Raw genomic sequence first — 25,169 nt, forward strand, 5'->3', positions numbered from 1 at the left:
GTACCTCTTCATGTTTTACCGCTTAACTAATTGTGATTTGAGTTGTTAGTTAGGGATGGCACAAAAAAGCATATGTATTTACTTATGCTTCGATAAACGTTTAAGACTTTCTGCGATAAAAAAAACTAACTGTGCTTTTAAAATGCGTTACAGAAGCCTGAAAATTTCAGGTGAATAAATTTACGTCAGGCAGTAAATTAACTTTTAACTTTTTATAGACTTATCAACATATTTTGTACCTTTTTTACTTAGGACTTTTCTATAATCTTAACTCTTTGGTGAGCACGCAGAATGGGCCACGAGCGTCAAAAGCGGTTTGAATTTATTGCCCCATACGTATCGCTGCATGAATTTATTATACCTAATACTCATTTATATCTATTACTATTTTAAACAACTACGGCTTTATTCATATGGTCTCTCATTTTTTCCTAAAACTTATATTTGTATCTTATTCGTTATGAAACTTATGGCGTATCGCATGTGACTTTACACAGCAGGCTTGTGGTTAAAATTTACAGTGGTCTACAAGGGCCTGGGCTCTGCTATGCTGCTGTTAAAGAAAAAATGAAAACACCATATCCACAAAGAATAATATGCCAATATCTCATCATGTGAGATATTGCTATTTCAGTATAATTTAATGTTCGACTTAAGAAGTTACTAAGAACTTAAGATGGAATATGATCCTATAAAATTAAGTAGCTGTAAATGACCGTAATAAGCGCTTTAGTAGGTTACCTATTATTGATTGAAAGTTAAATGGCGCAAACTGCTTCATTTGTCGTTACAAACGTAACTAAGTACGTTTACTTAACTACGATTAAAACCTAACTGAATCAAATTAAGACAATAGTATTGATATGTTTATAAAAATATGCGAAGAGTACTTATTTGTTTTGACGATTCAATAAATATGCATAATAATGAATGAATAACATTTTAATTAACACCTAATCCTCTTGTTTAAGTACGTTTAGTTTGTCAATAGTGGTTACTTAGTAGTAACTGTAGTACTTATTACTACAGCTACTACGACCTAAGTACTAAAGTACTAAGTACGTATACTTAGGTACGTCGTAATTTTAATCTATGTTGGGAATGATAATGAGGATCAGTACTGTTGTAGAAAATTCAATAAAACTAGTATCTACGTTAATCTTTAAGACATAAGAAAGATATATCTTTTTGAATTATCCAAATCGGACCATTACTTACGAAGATATTAAGTAATAAACATAGGCCGTTTTTGCCGCTAAAAGTCAACGTACGCAAGGCCGCGTGACGTCATTATATCCGAATCGAGCGCAATCGGCGTACTATTGGGATGGAAAATATTTTTTTCCGGCTAAACTATCAGTTTTAGAAAAAAACTTTTAATAACATTTATTCTTCAAAATAAAGTAACCTATCGACCAGTAATTTTTAAAAATAAAAATTGTGAAAAATAAGTATTGCTATGTCCAAAAACCACATTTTCATAGGATTCGATGCAATGCGGAGACGCGGTTGGGGTGAGTGTAACTTAATGATTGTTTGTATTGAACATAATAATACATAATATGATGCTAATGCCCTGTTTCTGGCCTGGGGGGGGGGTGTCATACCCAGCTTCTGGCCGAAGGGGAGTCATATCCAGCTTATGCTTATGGCCTGGGGGTAGGGGCAAGCCTTACCTAGCTTCTGGCCTGGGGGGAGGGGGAGGGGTCAAGCCATACCCAGTTTCGGGCCGGGGGGTAAATCATACCCAACTTCTGGCCGAGGGGGAAGTCATGCCCAGCTTATGACCTGGGGAGAGGAGAGGGGCGGGGTAGTCATACCCAGCTTCTAGGCTAAGATTAAATAGATTTCCAGCACGGAGCGGCTGTCCTTTCCTGCAGCATGTTTCCGCCCATGGGAACGGCGAATAGATAGGTAGGTGCGTAGGTTTAACTCAGAAAAACTAAATAACAGGTAGGTATTGCGTGTACATCGAAATGATTTTCATAGCAATGTCTTGTAGCCTAGGCAGAGTGTATCTGCCTCAGCTATACCTTATTGTTAGAAGTAAATAAATTAATACTTATACATTTTTATATTTTACTTGGAAGAAGATATGACTCTAACAACACTTATGAACACTTTATTTGAATAAATCGCCAAATATACCACCGCGGAGACCCCAATCGAGACTCTGCGTGCCATTGAATCGTATGAGCGTATGGATTTTTTTGCGTTATTTTTCACAATTTCTATTTTTAAAAATTACCTATCGATAGCTTACTTTATTCTGATGAATAAATGTCATTACAAGTTTTTCTCTAAAACTGATAATTTGGCTAGAAAAAAATATTTTCTATCCACGCAGTACGTCGGCAGCGTTCGGATCGGATATAATGACGTCATCGTCCCCGCGCCGGGCGGTCAGTGAACTTTTTAGTAATTTGGCCATAACTTCGTCAATTTTTGTCGTAGAACAAAAATTTTTGCACTGTGTATTAAGGATTTCTTAACCCTATAAATCTGCATTCACAGCTAAAAATCGAAATGATCCTCATTGGTCGATGCACGCGAGGGTCTGATAATGTGAGAGGAATCAGAGGAAGGACGAACAAGATAATATAAATGCTTTCGAAAGGATGCACCATTGCACATTGGTCCATCAGAATGTTGGTTTCTTCAGAAAACCTCTGATAAATAATTAGCACATCGTATGTGCTAACACTAACTTGTAGAAGTCTGAAACTTTTTGTTTTGATTGTATCCCATTTGTACCATTTAAAAGACAAAACTGATCATAAAAAGTTAGAAAGAAATTCAAAATCTATAACATAAAAATGAATCGCGAAATGTGCTGGTAAGCGCATAACTCAACAACGCCTGGACCAATTTTACCAATTCTTTTTTTTTAATGTTCGTTGTCCAAGGATGGTTTTTACGGTGAGAAAATTCGAATAATTTCCGGGAAAACCTCGGGCGAAGACGCGGGCAGAAAGCTAGTAAGTCTATGATAATAGATAAGTGTTTGGGAAACGTATAAGACTAGTAGAGAGAGAGTAAAGTAGTGTAGAGTTGGTCTTCTATAGAATCGAAGTAATAAAAACATTTCCTAAGTTCAAGATCAAGTTTTCAGCATTTTATAAATAATTTTAGATAGTACCTATCACTTTTATCATAAGTTGTAGTGAGCTATACCGCACCACAGTGAAAGCAGCGCGACCGGAGAGGTTTGTAGACTTGTAGCGATTATAATCGGGCTCGAAAACGTGGGAGGGCCGGTGCCGGTCGTGCTCTTGAAATTTTACATACATATTTCATTGCTTATTGTTTATAAGCGATTTGCGCCTACGTCAACGGACATACCTACATAACGATGCGGACTGCAAGGGAGTGACTTTCGCAATGTATTGAATTTGCATTCTTATATCTGAATACATACAATTAAAATATGTATTATAAACGCGGTTCTTCTGTCATGTAAGATTGAGCATTTTAGACTATATTTTCAGAAAACAAAAAAGATACCGAATTCAGTAGTTAATGAAAATCTTTCAATCATGGCTTTTCGGAGTGCCCTCTTGCTACTGGAAATTGGAATCAACATTCAACTGGAAAACTTGAATTTACATTCCAACTGCATTAATCAAAGTGCTTTACTTACCACACAAATGAAATTGTACGCGTATAATTTCTAGACTGGAGTTAATTACCATGAGTAGGTATAGGTTGTTGTCCTATAAGGGCTAGGGCGCACTATATTTTTTATTCATAGAAAAACAACTACAAAGCTTTTCGCTTCCATTGCTGGACGTGAAACCGTTAAGGAGAGCCAAAAAGTATGCTCTCAGCTTTTTTCATTAAATCACTTCCAACTATCTTCTTTAGGTCGTCGGTCCAGCGAATTAGTGACTTGATAAGTGGTTTCCAATCTAGAACTCGTTTAAATTCGCCTAAATTAAATGTTGGCCAGTAGACCGTAAAAAGTGACAGTTATATTATAATTATATGACCCCAATTAAAAAGTATAAATATACTGTTTTATACCGTTACCACAGTAGACGTAGACTAGCTTTATCTGGGGGCACGGCAGTGCCCCCACCAAGTCGAGCAAAAAAGCGGCACGGCCGTACCATCCTTTTCTCGAAGCAATTCAGGCCATTTTCGACCGCCTGTAACTTCGTTGTGGATAAAACTAGAAGGCTGAATTTTCATTAGCTATGCAGGAATTGTAAAGACACGGTATATTTAAAATTTCATTCAATTTGAACCAGTAGTTTAAGAATTATAACGGGTCAAAGTTACTTAATTTTGTCACTCACTGACTCACTGACTGACTCACTGACTGACTCACCGATCATCAAAACTCTAAGGCACTTCTAGCAGACCTAGAAGCTTCAAATTTGGAATATAAGTAGTGTTTGGTGTATGAATCAAGGAAAAACTAAAATATTTGGGGGCACGGTAGTGCAACCGCCAAGTCGAGTAAAATTTTTCATTTTCGGTNATCTACTGTGCCGTTAGGTTCGCTAACCTATGAGTAACAATTCTTGGAACGAAGTGTGTTTGGATGCTTGCCCATACGGATCTCTTAGAGATTATTTATCAGCCCTTGTAGAGCGCAATGTGAAGAAAGTACTAATAATCTTGGAAAATAAAAATTTTGATACAAACCACGTTTATACAACAATAATAAAAATGTTTCAACACATGAATTCACTTTAGCTAGCAAAACTTTTACTATGACTACTATAATAAATAAACTTACTTAGTCCCGATTCGACTAAACTTTTATCCGAGAATAACTCCTGGCACATTGACAGTTTCAGTATGGGGTTTCAATAGTTTATTCTGTGATTAATATTTTACTCTTGTTTGGTCGAATTCACCCTTAACCAGATATCTTTTTCCGCATTGGCTATGTCATATATGACTTATTAATCTCAAACCAGTATGAGGCGTCAGGGCTTTAATAAGTGTGGTGACATTTCGGAAAATTCAGAAAAATCCATCCAGACGATAAAAGTGAATTTCATAACTTTTGAGCTCACTTTAGTGACATGAAATGGTACTTCTTCAAAGTATGTACAAGTATTTCAACAGATTTTGCTCACGGTAAAGTATCGAATTTATTGATATGTTACTGTAAAAGCACGAATTGCAGTAAATCCTAAGATATTCCAGTAAAACCTAAGATCTACCAATTCCTAATGGTAAATGTCCCAAAAGGTTTGCGATTCGAACTCTTACCACCATTTCGTTGGTAAATCTTAGGATTTACATTATTGGCACGGTAAATGTTGAAAAACAAAACATGTCATCTGTATTTCTTTGTTAATTCCAAATAGAGAACTAGTAATTAAGTTAGATAGATATAATAGAGATTGAGATATTCAGAGATATACGTTATTAGGGTTCCGTAGCATGGCAAAAAACGGAACCCTTTTAGATTCGTCATGTCTGTCTGTCCGTCTGTCCATCCGTATGTCACAGCCATTTTTTTCCGAAACTGTAAGAGCTATACTGTTGAAACTTGGTAGGTAGATGTATTCTGTGAACCGCATTAAGATTTTGATGCAAAAATAAAAAACAATAATAAATATTCGGGGCTCCCTATACTTAGAACTGAAACTCAAAAATTTCTTCTTCAACTTCTAAAATAAGTAAATGAAAAATCTAAAAAACACATATGATATACCTACATTACTATAAAAACTACCAACGAAAATTGTTTTGAACGAGATCTAGTAAGTAGTTTTTTTTAATACCTCGTAAATCGTAAACCGTAATCTTTCATACAAATAACTTAAATTAAAAAAATAATAATTTCATAAATCAATGGGTTCCGTACCATTGATTCATTCCGTGACTGTACCTGTGTGCCTACCATGAGTTTACGTTAGGTGAGCTCGCTAGCGAATACGTCAAAAAATTCTATGAAAATTTTATTTCTTGAAAGTAGCCGCTAGGGGCGCTGCACAATATGTAATACATTTAAATGTCATTGTTTTACGCAGTCGCTAGCGAGCACACCTAACGTAAACTCATGGTAGGTACACTGTTTTGTCTAATACTTAGTTGATTACAGTAAGTAATCAAGAATTACTCATTGTTTTATTCCTAAAACCAACATCTACCAGCTGACAGAGGTAAAACCTAGCATATACTAAATTCGAATGGTAAAAGCTCGAAAAAATCGTCGTATTTTCAGAAATACTTACATTTACCAACCCATGTCGGTAAATCCTAAGATTTACACTTAAATCTTAAGATTAACCGTAGTTCGAGCTTTTACAGTAACAGATACATCATTCCTCAGTGTGCAAGTAAACCTATGTTTAGGTACGATGTTTATATCCGTAATATACTTACTTAGCTTTGGTTTAGGAGTTAAACTCAAAGTTCGTGTAAATGTCTCTTACTCAGTAATTTTTACAAATTAAATATCTGTCTGGCTTTTGTGTTTTACGTTTTTGACATTTTAACTTTCAAAAATATGATATAGGTACCCTTGACTTTCATTAAATTACAATACCCTGTATTGGTGATTCGCCTGCTCAAATCATATCTTTTTAAAAATATTCTTGCTCAAAGTTGAGGTTACTTCCACATTATTTGACCATTTAAGAGAAAATACGAAAGGAATAAATGGGAAATAGGGAAAATAGGATCAATAGGAAACGCTTCTTTTGATAAGGAATCATGAAGAAATCTTTAAAATGTAAGAAGTTAAAACACAATGTACCAAAGTGGGCAGGTATTTTATCAATCCCATAAGAATTTTTATCTCAGCAGTTGCAAACTCACGTATTGTTTTGTTTCTTCACGTACTCCTTTTCACTAAAGATTTATTGTCCAGTTTCAATGAATAAAAATATGCAGTCGTAAAGCTGTTCGCACGTTTTTACGATCTGATAAACCAGTAAACAAACCACTAAAGAATAGTCTTCTTCGAGTGAAGAAGACTAACGAAAATAGGGGAGTCCCTATTTTCACGGATTGAAATATAAATTGTTACTAATATTTTTCGTTTTCGACTAGGTATGTCTATACCTACATACCTACGCCCCATAAACAAAGCTCAGATAATAACATGCGGTTTGAAACTAAATAACGTGAAAAATATACTTAAACCAACAAAACTTTTTAACTAGCAACAACAAAAATAAATTTCTAAGGCTGCTGGGTTGCACCATCTTACTTTAACTTTAACAAACGTCAAAAATCTGTCAAACTCCATAACAAAAACACTGGTTATCGTTATAGTTACCGTCAAAATTAGTTGCACCACCTAACTTTGACCGTAACTATAACGATAACCAGTGTTTTTTGTATGAAGTTTGACAGATTTGTGACGTTTGTCAAAGTTTAAGTAAGGTGGTGCAGTGCAACACAGCCTAAGGCTGAGTTGCACAGTTGCACCACCTTACTTAGACGGTAACTATGACGATAACCGGTGCTTTTTGTATGGACTTTGACAGATTTTTGACGTTTGTCAAAGTTAAAGTAAGATGGTGCAACTCAGCCTAAGTCTTCTTCATCAACACATTTGTTTCAGAAATACTTAAGATTGCAAGTTTCTATTATTAGCTTCACAACATATGCAAAATCTCTAGACCTAGGTCAAGAACTTGTTTTGATTGACACGTACTCGTAAACACTAGTCACCTTTTGACATCGTTTACGAGAAAACTTGATTTTGGCACACAAAAGGTAACTTTCACTTACCTACTTTGAACGAAATTAGTCATTAGCACGAGGCTAACGTGTTTTTACGGGATATGTTGTATGTCAGAATAATTGTCGTAAATCATAAAAATTTATTGCGTGAAAATTGTTTTTAGCAACATTTAATATCTGTTGTTCTCAAGCAAATAACATAAATGTTATGTTCGCAAATGATGCTTGCTTAAGTGAAGCAGCAAATCGAACGCACAGCGTTGAATAGAGCTCTGTGAATGGTTCGTGTGTTACCCTGTGTGAATACGGGCGTTATTGTCTACAGGAAACGATGATATGAGTTTAATCGGAACTTTTAATTATAATGGACGTTAATTAGAGGTGAATTCTGAAAATTACTCTTGAATCAGATTCTGAAGCCAAAAAAGGCGAATCGACGATTTCAATCAGTGGAAAATTGGGAGGCAATTGAGGAATATTAAATCTAGATTGTAAGAGGACCTACTTACTTGACAGAGAGGTCAAAATATGAAGGAAATTAAAATTTCCGGTGTAATTACGGAAAATAAACATCTGATAACTATGCAATTGTGTCAGTCGGAATCCGAAGAGTTCACTAAAGTTGACTCTATAGGTTCATTGCACCACCTTGAACTGCAATTTACACGGATATGACTGGCGAATCGAGAGTGAAGAAAAAGCTATTGACATTATTGCCGTTCCTTGTATCTTAATGGGATGTCCAACTACAATTAAAGGGAAATTACAGTCGAAAACTCGTCGAAAGGTGAAGATAAATACGTACTTTATTATGTATCGAAAATGTCACGGTTTTTTTGAGGCGGTGTTCCGTCTTTTGTGCAGCTGATTTATTGTGTCGTTTTCATTTTTTAACAATTTTGTCTGGTTCGGTTAACGTAAAGTGACGGTTTTATTGACTGATGTGATCATGTGGCACCTTCAATATTTTGAGGATCTCGTCTTGATTGGCTATTGATATAATACAATTTATTGATTGTTATATTTTTGTAAATCGTGAATGTCTTAAGTTGATCATGACACGAGTATTTTTAAATAAGGCTTTTTAGTACTAGTTTGGCTATGGTCTCTGTTATATTTTCTCATTTTGCTTCAGACATTACTGGTTTCAATTAACAAGATCGTCTGAAAAGTATCATCCTGATTTTGTGGTTTCTTACTTTAAGCGGTTTTTGATGCTATAACAGAGCCTTAGGTTCATAAAGTAAGAAACCTGGGATGTGACCTTACGCAGCCACAAAATCAGTTATGAGTATTAATGAGGTTAGTCAACTGTAAGCCGTCCACAATGAAGTAATATTACCTACTAGCCTTCCATTGATAATTTCATAAAGAACAGTCCAGTACAGTATTGTTTACCGCAACCGCTTAAAAATAAAACAACTATCCGGCCAGTGTTCTACTTAAAAATTCATGAACGAATCGGTAATAAAAAAGAAATTATTTTTACGTAGCACAACTGTTTATTACGTTTAATATTCATTACAATTTGTATTGAACAATTCCTTGCTAAAGGACCGCAGTTTACAGTAATTACAATAATGTATTCATTGTCCATGTTACTGACAGGAGCAATTGGAAATCTACTTCTCATGATTATGATATAATAAGGCGTACTTGTCATTTTGATTTGAATATTGATTACATAATTGAGAACATATTTCTTACAATTTATATCCGGCTGTGTTAGATGTAATTGTTGTATTAATGATGTTTATTTTGTTTCAGATAAATCAAGATGGATTTGGAATTTCGGAACCTTAGATATACTGTCTCCAGTCCTATCACCAAAGGTGAGTAATATTCGGAAAACAATCGTATATCGTACTGTAGGTACTCGTAAAATAATTACAAAGTATTTACAGTAAAAAAACATAGCCCGGTTCCTGAATTGAGGTTTCCAGCTTGAGAATTTTAATTTAGAAATTTAGTATTAAAAGTTCTTACTTGATTAGAACATGCTAAAGCCAAAAGTCTTAATTAAAAAACCGGGCCTATGTATGGCCATTCCACTGAATATGTATTTATCTACAACAAAACAATGATTTCTCATTCAAATTAAAATGCGTCATACATAGGAATACCTTTTTGTGAAACTTTCCGGTCTTTTGGCCGAATAATGTATTTATAAGTATCATGTTTACACGGCTATAGAATTGAGGCAATTTGCCTCCCATCAATTATAATACTTTGATTCTTTTTTACATGGATTTACATAAAAACTTCGGCTTATATACCTACGCATCACGAGCTGGTAAGAAAATCGTAGAAGGTGTGATGATAACTACTCGTACCAACACGAAAATACGAATGTAAACACCTCTACAAACATCTGCGTTTATATTTAGCGGAGTGTGGGCTAAAAATGCCAAAAATGCTACAATGCAGTTTAAAAACAGGACAATTACACAAAAATAAACCAAAAAAACGTACAGGTTCAGTTTTTTTACTCGGGTAGCTTAACTACACCGGTGTCACACGAAATGAAATGTAAATAAAATGAGCTCTTTTACTACTACCTAGAGCTCTTCTACGACAATCATTATCATCATCATCTCAGCCATAGGACGTCCACTGCTGAACATAGGCCTTCCCCAATGCTTTCCATGTTGCCCGGTTGGTAGCGGCCTGCGTCCAGCGCCTTCCTGCTACTTTATGATGTCGTCGGTCTTTGTGGACAGACAATATGAAAGGATATTCTATCCATATTATGGTTGGATCGACACATTGTCTCTCTACAAACCATTTTATCAGATCAAATATCTATGACAATATCGTTGTATTGTTGTTTTCATTTTCATGTTTAATAGAATCGAAGCCAGAACTTTCTACAGCTGTTGAGTTACGATGCCTCTACATCTCTGCATAAGTTGGAGAGGTAATTTATATGATTTTTTGTCGGCCGTTTGGTGTAGTGGTTCAGAACGGACTACTATGCCGAGAGGTCCCGGGTTCGATTCCCGGCCGGGCAGAAATTGAAAAGATGAATTTTAATTTCTGTGACGGGTCTGGGTGTTACTATGTATAATATGTATGTATTTAAAAAAAAGTATATACTTAAGTAGTATATCCGTTAAGCTAGCACCCATAACACAAGCATTAAGTTGCTTACTTTGTGGGGCTAGCTGGCGCTGTGTGAAATTGTCCAAAGATTTATTTATTATTATTTATTTATTTATTGAAATGTTAGATTGTTTTTATTGATGCTTTATTGTAATGGTGATGAGTCACACCGGATAAGCAGTAGAGTAGAAGCTGGTATAATTGCCAGGCGTTTAATAGGAAATTGATTTGTATAGTCCATGTCAAAATAACAAAAACTTTGAAGTTTCAACATTAATTAGTAAATGCAACCAATCACTTCGTGTAATTATTAAAGTAATTCGTGTAAGGATTTACAGGTTTAAATCCATTAATCTGATTGTCCATAGAATTAATGATTTCGTGCTTTCTGAACGGCACGTTTATACTACGAGTATGACATTAAGGGCCCTAGTTGTTTATACTCGCCAAGAAAGAAGAAGAATGTATTTTTGATATTGACTGTACAGTGTACACATCTATGGCATCATTCTCTCTCATCCTCAGCCGGGTTTATTATTGAGGATCACGTTCACTGTGTTTTGCGCGAGAGTGAATTCAATTAGATTTGAAATAGGCTTCAATTAATATTTTTGGTTCTTATTTCATGTTCAGGAATAGAAACGGAATCTCATTTACCCCCCTCATCAATAAAAAGTTACACCTAGGATGAACACTGGATTAAAATGTCATTTCCATACTAAATGACAACTTAAGCCAGAGTTCAACTAAGTAACTTTTATCAATAAAGAGGGTTAGCTTATAAGTTCCGGAATATTATATAAGATCGAACTCTTAATTTTTGGCTTCTCCTAGAGAGTCCTAGAGAAATCTCTAGGACCTATACCTAATAATAAATTTGTTTATTTAAAAAATTAGTTTGAGAAGCGACTCTACTCTTTTCTTATATAGGTACGCTAAGAAATTTTAATAATAATAAAATGGCTATATAGAGGTTAAACTATCACCACACAATCTAGATATGAAAGTGAAAGAGGAAAGTAGAAACGGCGACACGTCAAACCACGTCGAGCCAAGTAATCTATTATCACTTAGCGACTACGAAATGTGGACTCAACCTAATGTGTGCTAATAATGTAAACTTTGCCACATTTTCCACAAATATTGCGGTGATCAGGTTGCTTCATGATGGTAGAACGATATTTATACAAGCATGCAGAATAATCAACAAGGTGGACAAACGACCTCATAAACTCATAAAGTTAGCATAAGGCTCTGGATGCAGGCCGCTACCTACCGCGCCAATATGGAAATCATTGGGGGAGGCCTATATTCAGCAGTGGACGCGTCCGGACGTCCTATCTGCTATGACTGAAATTATAATGATGTTTTTCCGAAGGGACTAAGTACATAAAGTAACTAAATTAGATGTTGAAGAATTTTATTCTTCAACGTCTAAAGGTTTAGCTGTTAACATTTACATAGAACTTATAATAGTCAGTCCAAAATGACATATTATCGGACTTGCAGTACAAGTTACAACCGAAACCTAACAAAGGCATTGGCCTTGATTACAACACTCACTCAGTCGCTTCCATTTACTACCACGCACTTTACAAAACAAACAGCTCTATTCTGTTTGCACTTAGGCACATATTACCATGCACATTCCTTGTGGTTATTTCGAAAATTGATCATGGCACTGATAAAGAAATACTGTTAGAAGCAAAGCAATAAAATAGCTACTGGTAACGAAATTACTATTGCAATTGCAACGCTTCTTTATTACAAGGGCGTATTTGGGTACCTATATCAGGAGAGGAGTTTTGAAAATCCAAAGTAAATGTCTGAGGAATAGGCTTATGCATTAAATTCTTTGCAGTGAGAAACTCTATTCGAGAAATGAAAAAAGATATTAGGTACGAAAATTCTGGGACCCCATAAAATTAGACTTGCAAACTCAAAAAAATTAAATATTTAGAACTAGCGGCCGCCCGCGACTTCGTACGCGTGGATCCCGTTTTACCCCCTTTATCTATCTTACGCGGTTTAGATTTTTTCATACAAATGTTTTTTCCCGCTAACTCCCGTTCCCGTGGGAATTTTGCAATATGTAACTAAGCTTTAAGTTTACTAAGGTACCTGCATGCCTTTCAAGCGTCTAACTTAAGCGGTTTAGATTTTTCATACAAAAGGATTATCCCGCTAATTCCCGTTCCCGTGGGAATTCCTGCCTACCTGCCCAGGAGTATGAAAAATAATTGTACCAAGTTTCGTTAAAATCCGTCGAGTAGTTTTTGTTTCTATAAGGAACATCCAGACAGACAGACAAAAATTTTACTGATTGCATTTTTGGCATCAGTATCGATCACTAATCACCCCCTGATAGTTATTTTGAAAATATTTCATGTACAGAAGTGACCTCTCTACAGATTTATATTATACAGATAAATGATTAGTTAGTTATTATGGGTATTTTTTTTTCACAAAATATTTATCTCATTATTGGAGCAAAAACCTAAACAAATGCTATGAAGTCCAGAAGTGGAATGACTGTTCAATTTAGTTTAGACTTTAGAGTCGGTTGTCGTGAGTGCTCGCGACCACAAACACCATGAGCATTCAGTGACCCAAATACTTCTATTATCACGACTTGGTGTTAGAAACGTTGCTTTGTTAGTTATTTGGTTGACGTTGACAAAATACATTTTGTAAGACCCGATTAATATTTCTTCCTTCAAATCTTTTATTTCAATCGAAAAGGAGAGAATTCGTTACCATTCGTAAGATGTAGAATGCTAAACAATCTGCGAAGACATTATACGAGTAAGTAGAACACAATTTTACATGGTTAAGGACAACAACACAAACTTGTTTATTGATTAAATATGTGTAAAAACTAAATTTTCCGAGATAAATGGGTCATTACCCTTTTTTGCGTAAGTTATGCGATTCTTTTTGCATTAAAAGCTTTTTGCTTATGGTTGAATAAGAGATTGACTACCTACTCGTTGCTTCGATACTCTGAGCTACTCCCTAACGACGATTCTGTATTTTCGACTCTATGAGTATCTTTAGGTGTCACTTACCTCAACATTTCGATGAAAGTGAGAGGGGATAGATCCGAAAATACTCTCCCTAATATTCTTAACTTAATATAATGGAGCTAATTGTTATAGAAACTTTACCAAAAACTAATTTTATTTACCCTGAAACTGGGCTCTGAAAGCCTCAGCTGTATATCTTTTGGTTTCACAAGATTTGAATAGAGATATCTGGAAGTTAAAGCAATCTTTTCAGATAGGTTATAAATATTATAAGATATAGCTCTATTTTTGCTCTTAATTAATATAGTTTTAAAGTAGGTATTTATTACCAGAAGAGTTTAACATCTCAACAACCGGTTTTACTGTTATTTGCTTAGAATATGGGTAAGTCGGCTACATTAGTGAGATTATGCGGAAGCTGTCACAAAGTAATTTATTCCAAAATGTCTCAGTCGACAAACATAGTGTTACAAAAACCACGTTATTAGTCCTGGGAGTCCATTAGGGGCACTGCCTACATGATGTCATTGTATGCAATACTGTAAATTACCAGGTCAATAAAAGGATTACAGATTTCTAGATTACAACTGGTTCTAACATATATCTACCTACTTTAATTTTTTACTTTGCCTTTCTATTTTGTTTAAACCCCCTTTTTTCTTTAAAGTCTTTATTTCTAAAACCTGATCTATGTCTGCATTTAGATAAATAAATTAGCAGTGTATAATATGATAAATAAATGCTTGGAATTTAAAGTAGATATTATACTAAATAAAATTGGAGTAGGATATTTTTTTTTCTCAGACAAACGGATCAGCCGTCCATTTAAAAACATTCATTAGTATGAACCGGAGCTACTCGCGGAGATACTCGTAAAAAGTTAAGCACAATTTTGTAAGCCCATTTACATTAATATTGCGATACAGTTCTGCGACGAGCCTAGTGCAATAATTACTTCCTTGTATTGTACCTAGTTTTTTTAACATTATTTTATTTAAATCTAGAGCTGGTCAATAGCTAGAGCAATAAATAATATACTAGATATTTATTTTTATAAAAAGTAGCTTTATTATTACCATTAAATTGCACTGCTGTGCACTGATTTGAATCTAAATCCATTTGGATGCGCTAACTTTTACTAAATTACTAAAGTATGAAGACATTTTGTAACATTTTAGAACCCGATGTCTCTCGCAATATTAATATCGTGACACACAAATGTAGGTATTCAGTAGAACACTATCTCTTACACGATGTGAAATTATTTTTTAGAACGATTGCGAGTTGTCATAGGCAGGCACTCTGCAATACTGCAGTGAAAATAGTAAGTAGGTAAATGTATAATAATATTATGGAAGAGATTGTTAAGAGCATTTCCATATTATTGAAGATTCCTGAAGAAATATGATACATTTAATTGAGATTGTATTCTCAAGTTCTCGTGTGTCGCTGAAAATGACAACAGAAAGGACGATCAAAGTACTTCAACATTGAGTCATCAGATCAATAGATCGATTGTTTCAATCATGTATCAAACATGTTTGTTTAACAATGTAAATTCATGTAGATACATATTATGCGCAAATATATTGCAGGATGCTTTCAAGTATGGAACTGGAAGAGGAGATTTGATGAACTTAAAGAGATGGCTGAAAGGACCTAATGAAAATCGGGATTCATTGTATTTGGCGCTCGTGGTTCTACCTACGTCTATAACAAGATTGAAATTGATGATAGAGATAGTTTGTGATCCAGAGAATAACAAAAAATAGTTTATATCCCGGTTTTTAAAGGAAAGCTTGCGTAAGTTTTATTTGATAGACTAAATTACACGCAGGGGAAACCGCGGGTGAAAGCTAGTAGGTAATTAATCAAAATGAAGCTAAGTACCTATTACTTTTGTATCAGTTGTAAAAACAATAACATACTACTCGTATAATAGTAGATATAACATTGTAGACCGGTCATAACATTATGAATAACATGCAGGGAAGATACCACTGTTATCTTTTGGTTCCAAGGCCGCTGCACTTTGGCGCTCAATTGGCTGTACTTTTATCATTTTTCATGGAAAATTGTTACTCATAATCTATTTTATTACGTTCATCAATCAAAATACTCTCGTAGGTACTTTGACTTAAGTTATGGTAAAAAAAATACCTAGCATTATTAAAGACCTGAAAGCACTGATGGCTTTTATCGCAAAATTGCCAAAATGGTCACGTCTCCGAGACGTTCTATTCAAGGAAGAAGAAACATATGAATTAGGTACCTCATATGAGAAGGTAGTCTTCCAGGTGAGAAGGTAGCACTACGGATTCATATCGATAAATCTTTCTTAAACGCCCAAAACGACTTAAAAGCTGAAAAGCTTGTAAACTCGTCAGATAAAACTTAATTTTAGTTTGTTTTCGTTTACGTAAAAGCAAGCCGCAAATGCAGGCGTCGTTTGTTCAAATAACTTTTATAATAAATCAGCTTTGTCCCCTTAAATCTCGGTTAATATAGTAAGCAATAAATAAACTGTATTGAGTATTGAATTGCGGTATTTATTCCGTCTGACAGTGACCCACATACCTTTATTCGTATCAGAACAGATCACGACTCCAAACTAATTGTGCGAACTTGCACTTTGCTACTGATAGTGTCTGGCGGTCGGTACTAATCATGTTTTTGTTCGATTTCTAAATTAATTTGCTATTTTGTAAGATTTTAGTATAAGTAATTAGTAGGACTTAAATAGGCATTTTTTCTTTTTTGACGCATCAAAGTAAAAACATATTTGAGTAACTTTTGGGTTTGCTAAAGTTTAAGGCCATGTTTAGTTCTTTATGTTTAAAGATGATTAACTTTTGTTTTCCCTCATCATGCCTTTTTCAGCAGCTTGGGACGAGTCTAATTAAATACCTAAGCTTTGAAGTTCAATTGTTTTTGCATAGCAGTAGATAACGACCGCATTTACAAACGATGCTTGCTTATGTGAAGCAGCAAATCGAACGCACAGCGTTGTAGAGCTCTGTGATTGGTTCTTGTGTCATCCTGTGGTCCACGCGCACTATGAAATCTGGGTGTGTAATGTATGATATAACTACATATCATATAATACTTAGAGGATATAACATCAAATTATATAAAATCGTTTAATATAATAATTATTTACTATAATAAACGAATAATATAATTTTAAAACGAATAATTTTAAGACAAATAACTATTAACTGATATAAAATGGTTTGATATAATGAATATTGTATATAAAACTTACAATGTATACTATTTAAAACAAATAACATTCAAATCATATAAAAATAAAATGTCGAACAATCAAATGAGATAAAATTCTTTTCCTATAAAACTTAAATCATATACTTAACAATAATAATTTTATATAAAGTTCATTTGTTATAATAAGCATTGCATGCAGCAAGCAAGCAAGCGAGCAAGCAAGCAAGCTAGCAAGCAAGCTAGCATGCAGGCAAGCAAGCAGGCAAGCAAGCTAGCAAGCAGGCAAGCAAGCAGGCAAGCAAGCAAGCAGGCAAGCAAGCAAGCAGGCAAGCAAGCAAGCAAGCAGGCATGCAGGCATGCAGCATGCAAATTTGACTAAAAACTTGAGACTTCTGTCACGGCTCCGGCACTGCGGGGCTCTGGCGGTCCCTCGCGTGCTAATCGTCGCAGATGGCTTTCGCTCGACACCGCGTCTTCGGCTTGCTGGCCGGCTTCGCCGGCCAGCCTCAGCCGCGGCGCCTCGCTTCCAGCCACCTGCTCCTCAGCCCGCGGGCCGCCTCGCCCCTCCGTGCCTACGCGCTTCTAAATTACACTCTAGGGGTAGGGCAGACAAGACTACGTGGAGTCGGTTTTACGGCGATTCGTTTTTGTCACTAAAGTCATTTATAAGTCAAGCTAAAGAAGAACATACTTAAAGTTATATCTATCAGAAATTATATCAATTAAAGAGTATAACAAATAATATTTATTACAAGTAATGGTTATGTGAAATAATATTTATATTAAACAAAATTACATCAAATGAGTCTTAGATTAAGTAAGGTTTATATCAAATGTCTTTATGCGTTGTGATTGGTATCTGAAATGATATTATTAGAAATGATTTATTATATGAAGTAAACATTATATGTTAAAAAATTATATCAAGTGTTATTATAACATACGTTTATTATAGAATATGAACGTTATTGAAATGAATTTATATCATATAAACTTATATAAACTGTCACGCACCCATGAAATCTCATAGTAATTTTTGTGAATATGGGCGTATCGCACTGACTGAGGAGTAGGTAGGTACATGGTAGTAAAAATTTTGGCGCTTCAGAGTGGTTTACTGTGGTTTAAGAAAAAAATAAACCTAATTAATTATTATTTTATGTCTGCTTGCATACATATGCATACATACCTACATATGCAAAGTTTTACTTAGTTGATTAATATTAATCTGTATGGCCTATTTAAATAGTTGTGTAAATATTGCAAGATATACGAGTAATATTCAATGTTTCAATTACTGTGAAATATTACTGACATTTTCCTTTAACAACTAGAAATATATCATTTAAATAGATGTAACCGTACTTAGTGCTTTTAAATGAAATGACATAAAATGAATTAATGATAAGTGTCGTGTTCTGTCTTCATTGACAGATATCAAGATGTATTCGCGAGATTAACAAATAGTCAATCGTTATTGTGAAATTGATTCATAATAGCAATAACTGTTAAGGTGCGGTGTAAATCTCATAATATTTCTCATAATATTTTGTTGGTTCAGAGAATAGTATGAAAATAATTATTTAATTGTGGAAAAGCTTTGCCACACGCCAAAGCTTTTTTACGAGCAAAAAACTCAGTAGTCTATTAGACAAATGGCAATGCCAGATTTTGTATGGAAAGTGGCGTCTTTTTTTTTTCGCGCGGCCATCTACCAAACTTTGTTTTTTGATTACAAAATAGTGTAATAAACCAAACTTACTATGGCATGTATACCTCTAAACTCAGTCTGAACTGAGTTACGAGCATTAGAAGTTTGATGATTTTCATACTAGATTTGCTTTTTGTGCGTAAGTTTTGTAAGAAATTGCAACAAAATATTGCGCTATTTTTTTATTGCGCTGATTCTGCTCCATACTGATGTCTGGAGCCTTTAATGGATGGTATTGTTTGTTTACACATACAATCTCACTATTTTGTTGCAATTTGTTAGAAAACTTTGCGCGCAAAAAGCAAATCTAGTATGAAAATCATCAAACTTCTAATGCTCGTAACTCAGTTCAGACTGGGTTTAGAGGTATACATGTCATAGTAAGTTTGGTTTATTACACTATTTTGTAATCAAAAAACAAAGTTTGGTAGATGGCCGCGCGAAAAAAAAAAGACGCCACTTTCCATACAAAATCTGGCATTGCCATTTGTCTAATAGACTACTGAGTTTTTTGCTCGTAAAAAAGCTTTGGCGTGTGGCAAAGCTTTTCCACAATTAAATAATTATTTTCATACTATTCTCTGAACCAACAAAATATTATGAGAAATATTATGAGATTTACACCGCACCTTAACAGTTATTGCTATTATGAATCAATTTCACAATAACGATTGACTATTTGTTAATCTCGCGAATACATCTTGATATCTGTCAATGAAGACAGAACACGACACTTATCATTAATTCATTTTATGTCATTTCATTTAAAAGCACTAAGTACGGTTACATCTATTTAAATGATATATTTCTAGTTGTTAAAGGAAAATGTCAGTAATATTTCACAGTAATTGAAACATTGAATATTACTCGTATATCTTGCAATATTTACACAACTATTTAAATAGGCCATACAGATTAATATTAATCAACTAAGTAAAACTTTGCATATGTAGGTATGTATGCATATGTATGCAAGCAGACATAAAATAATAATTAATTAGGTTTATTTTTTTCTTAAACCACAGTAAACCACTCTGAAGCGCCAAAATTTTTACTACCATGTACCTACCTACTCCTCAGTCAGTGCGATACGCCCATATTCACAAAAATTACTATGAGATTTCATGGGTGCGTGACAGTTTATATAAGTTTATATGATATAAATTCATTTCAATAACGTTCATATTCTATAATAAACGTATGTTATAATAACACTTGATATAATTTTTTAACATATAATGTTTACTTCATATAATAAATCATTTCTAATAATATCATTTCAGATACCAATCACAACGCATAAAGACATTTGATATAAACCTTACTTAATCTAAGACTCATTTGATGTAATTTTGTTTAATATAAATATTATTTCACATAACCATTACTTGTAATAAATATTATTTGTTATACTCTTTAATTGATATAATCTCTGATAGATATAACTTTTAGTATGTTCTTCTTTAGCTTGACTTAGAATACATAATCGAATAAATTGATTAAGTACTATTAGAGGCCGGTAGAAGATATTCTATTCTCATAAATAAAATACCGGATACTTACTTTCACATAGCTATTGACTCATTTTAAATACAGTTCATCACTTAGTACAAAGGCGCGCGGAGCAATTTATTTTATCAAATAGAACACATTAATTGTTAAAAAGCGTAATTACGTAATTTAAAAAGAACTATTACAAAATCAGATGTAAGCACTTTATTTAAAAAGTAATATTTATTCATTTTTACAATTCAGAGTTATTACGAAGTTTAAAAATTAAAGTTCTGGTTTTGAAGATGCCGAGTTAAAGTTTTGAAAATACAGCGGACAGTGCATGCAATAAAATTATTATTAGAAACACAACGCGCGCGCGCGACACTCGCGACGGATGGACTGCGAGGTTCGCTTAGAGCTCGTGTAAAGCGTGCGTCTGTGTGCGTGAGTCTGATTTCGAGCGTTTGTATGAAGCTTCCGTACTGTTTGATTTATCTACTGTGTACTTACTCCCTTTGTGCGTATGTAGAGATAGGGATTTGTTAAACAAAACAGTAGTAAGAAGCGTGACGGTCAATTAAATCCCTAGTTAGATCTTCCCATTAAACAATCTCTAGGTTATCTTGACATTGCTGGATATCCTTGTCTTGTTTATTGTTTGAAAAGTGACATGACTCCATGACCCAGATAAGGTCCTAGTGTTACTCATTAATTTCGTACTAATTAGCAAGTCTGTGCCCCAAGCACGAAAAACTCTCATAATCGTATAGTAAAAATAAAGTTGTACTCGTCATGACAATGGGTTGTTTGCTGTCACAAGAAAAAATATTTTTGCTATCAATTTACATACATAAAGGAAAGATAAAAAGATCTTTCGACCAAAGCTAGTGGTTGATTTGAGGATCTTTTTAAAGTTTTCTTTTGCGTAAATCACAAAATTATTTCCTCATGTGACAATGACATGTGCAAGGAATCTTTTGTCATGACAATTACAACTCTACGAATATTAAGGTTGAGTTGCACGGTTGCACCACCTAACTTTAACCGTAGCTATAACGATAACCAGTGCCTTTTGTGTAGTTTCACAGATTTTTGACGTTTGAAGTCAAAGTAAGATGGTGCAACTCAGCCTAAGATTATGAGGGTTATTCGTGCTTGGGATACAGTTTCCTTTTCATCTCACGTTGTGTAATGTGTGAATATAAATTGTGATACAAAGTAAGTAACGATCTAAGTATTTTGCTTTAAATACTTAGGATTACAACTATGATTCTAAACTATCGCAGCAATTTATTACCTAGCCTCAAACTAAGATAACAGATAAATAGACACAAAATTGATAGCCTTTTTGAACTATTTACCTCTGATTTACTAGCCGGACTTGAGATATCTAGGCTGATATTGTCTTCCAAATGACACAATTCTACTAGAATTTAGATAAAACTTACATGCCAATTTGACCCCTACAGCATTTTGAATCTGTGACTTGAACTTGATTAATAGTCTACTGAAAAATCTAACGACTATTTGGTTGGTTTACACATACGAGAATAAACTATAATATTTGCATCAATTCAAGAGGTAGAAAGAACTGTACCTGTAAATAAAAGTTCTTTCATTTATTTTTGAACATTTAAAGAACTATGGGTCTAGGACGCTTAACTCAGTGTCAGAGGTATGGGAGTGGCACGGGAAGGGTGACATTGACATATAAGGTGACAGAGCATACAAATCAGAAGTATATTTGAAGTCTCACTGAGGTTTGACGTCCCAAAAACTCTTTCCCGTGCCGCTCCCTTCTCAGGCACTAAGTTAAGCCGCATGTAAACATCCGTTTTTACCGACGTCGGCCTGATTTTTTCGCCGGATTTAGCGGTGGTGTGTATGGTTTATAATGAACGTGTACATGTGTAGGTACATGTGTAATTATGCATGTGCATCGGACAGGTCCGGCGAAAAAATTGTCAGTACACAAAGGATATCCGTTTTTTGACGGTTCGTCGTCCGGTGAAAAAACGGATGTCTACAAACGGCCTTAAGCACTTGAAGTATACTTTCTACAGTTTTCAGTTTACAACTATTTCTAAGCATGACCTGACAAAAAAGCTGTCACCACTCATTGAGTAATTTAAACGCTTAACGTAATCATTTGCACAGCTCATAATTGTATGCAAATTATGTGCATTTCAAACAACAGTTAAAGTAAAATGGTGAAACATGTTGTCATGAGTTTGTTCCAGTAAAATATATTACCATATGTACTAGGTACTTTACAATTAAGTACGGTGAAAAACCATACACTGAAAAACATATTTTGTTACTTTCGGAAATACTCAAACACGGTGAAAATCTGTAAATTGAACAACATTTGTTACTTTCGGTTTTACATTTAGTTGGAAAGAAAGAAAGTGTGGCTTTCTTGGAAATTTTGAAGTAGGTAAAGTATTTTTGACAAGATTCGCTAACGAAATTTATAAATTGACTAAGTACAGTCAGCGTCAAATAGTCCGAAACACACAGAATAGCTAAAAAGTTCCCAACACGTGTTTGTTACTATATTAGAATAAGGTTTTATTGTTACCTTTTTGGCCACTTTGGGTGTCACGAACTGTTTGAAGCTGACTGTACCTACTAATATAAAAACTAGCCATACCATGACTGTCATGATTTTCAAGGCTAAATAAAGCGTTTTTATAGAAATTGTGACTTGCAATTATTTATTCGTTGATAGATCACTGGAAAATGATCGAGGTCGTTTATAGTACGTGTATAGCAAATTGATATCCTTTGTGGTTGGATTTTATCAGTGAAACTGGATGAGTCAAGAATTTGTGGAACAAAGCATAATTATACGATAGCACTAGAATTAATAAACATGTGAGATCACTGCTTAGAACGAATAACAATGATTGAAATTCGTAAGCTACTGTTACGCTCGTGTTCTGTCACACGCTATATTATTATTAACTTTTGTTTTGCATTATTAACCATAATAATATTATATAAAGATAATCTCTACATACCTAGTATAAAATAAAGTCATCCTCGCTGTCTATATGATTTGATGTTTTTTAAATAATTTGAATGCCGTTTTCGGCAACAGATAGAGTGTATAATAGGAAGGTTTACCTATGACGCCGATCGTCTTAGGCCAGATACCTCTAAGTTTCACTGTATGCTAATTTTGGGATACCCTGTATGTATTAGAAATAGAAGAACATAGCCGGGACGAGTCGGTAGTTATATAGGTATTAAATGAAAGATTGATTTGTTACCACTGCGAAAGTTTTAAAGGATGTGATGTTTAATCATACATGTAGAAAATACAATTTAGAAAAGCTCGTAAAAATCCTCTTTGTTATACGAGTATACCTTAAAAGTGTCATATAAATAAAACTGAATAATTTACAGCCCTAAAATTCTCATGTGATCCAAATTAATTGCTTTGAATTGTAATCCAATATCACTGCATTGAATGACGACGTTTTAAATACAATGTCAGTACCTTAGTCACTCAACAAACAAATAAAGAAGTGCATCTACCATCGTCCATCTGCAACCATACACCACGATTGCACGCTAGTGCGTAATGAATTACATTATCAATGTAAGTAACGGTGAGTCACAGAGTTAGTTTGTATTCCAGACTGCTGGTTTAAAGCGGATATTGAGTGACACTTCGCACTCAAAATAAATATGGCACGGCGAGATCAAAGGGGTAAATGGGCTTCTGAAAAAAGGCTAGTTTCCTAAAAAAAATAACTTCTCCGTCAATTACATTCTCAAAAAATATTGGACACGTATATTTTTATTTGTCAATCAAACGAGTAATTTCGAAGATCCGCATGACGTCAGAAAGTGCTGTACTTTTAAGCACGCTTTGACGTCACGGGCTTCTTCCTTTGAACTTTGGCGCGCTTTATTTATATCTTTAAATTTTCATTAGTTTGAAAAAGTGAAAAATACTTATCGAGTATTTTTTGGTAAATTAAGCGAAGGACTAATTCAAACTTGCTTTTTTACCCAGAAAACACCCTATTGTACAAGCGGATTCTCATCCATGTACTATATTATTATTTCATACTAACACATTTAATTATAAATATTTGCATTGGCGACAAAAATAAAACATTTTAATAAAGTATGTCAACACGATAATGAAATATGAGAAATTAATAAAATTGATATGGAAAAAATAACCATGCAATCGGGTCACTGAGGATGGAATATGACTAACGTTAACATGATTAAAGTTGCTAATAATATGTATTTTAGCGACTGAAAACTACAGTATTACTTAGTAATTATTAGGATTATAGAGTCATTATTTAAAGTTCAGTCAGTACTTACAACTAACAACGTTGTTATTTTATTGCAACATAGTATTCATCTGTATAATTATGTTTTTGTGGGTAAATTATCTCACTCATTATGTGGCTTATAATACATTGATAGACATCTGCTAATAAGTAGCTTCGTGCAAAGTCATTTTCGATTCTACACGTGTTCTTAGTCACATTATTGTTTTTACAAAGCCGTTGAGAAATTGCAGTAATCAAAAAGAAAATAAGTGGATATGGGATAGAAAACATTTTTTTTTCGATTTATTGAATGAGCGCCTACACGAGTGGGTATTAGCACAGATAATATAATACGTAGTTACCTAGGTATCGGCTTGATTGTAAAGCATGCAGGCATTTACGATTGATTACTTTTAAATATTAGTAATTTAGGATACTCGAAGATAATAACACTACTTTAGGTATAATGGTAAACCTTTCCACTAGTAATAAATCAATCATGGACCAGATGCCTATTAAGTTTGAAATGAATATCTACTTTACTATTAGGCTTATGTTCGTTCGTTCGTTTCAGCCAAATGACGTCCACTGCTGGACAAAGGCCTCCCCCAAGGTTTTCCACAATGAACGGTCCTGCGCTGCCCGCATCCAGGC

General features: G+C 34.3%; 1 protein-coding gene across 1 annotated transcript in view; it reads left to right on the forward strand.

Annotated features, from left to right (window-relative positions):
• The window catches only part of LOC114365606 (ATP-binding cassette sub-family G member 4), a 52,767-nt gene that overhangs the window by 12,983 nt on the left and 14,615 nt on the right, over nt 1-25,169 (forward strand). Inside the window, exon 2 of the mRNA XM_028322222.1 lies at nt 9,424-9,488. Coding sequence (XP_028178023.1) covers nt 9,434-9,488 — 55 coding nt within the window. The 5' untranslated portion in view covers nt 9,424-9,433. The remainder of the gene's footprint in view (nt 1-9,423; nt 9,489-25,169) is intronic.

Source organism: Ostrinia furnacalis, unplaced genomic scaffold (genome assembly GCF_004193835.3).
Source record: "Ostrinia furnacalis isolate ACB-3 unplaced genomic scaffold, ASM419383v2 OfSCF7604, whole genome shotgun sequence".
In the NCBI taxonomy this organism is placed as follows: Eukaryota; Metazoa; Arthropoda; class Insecta; order Lepidoptera; family Crambidae; genus Ostrinia; species Ostrinia furnacalis.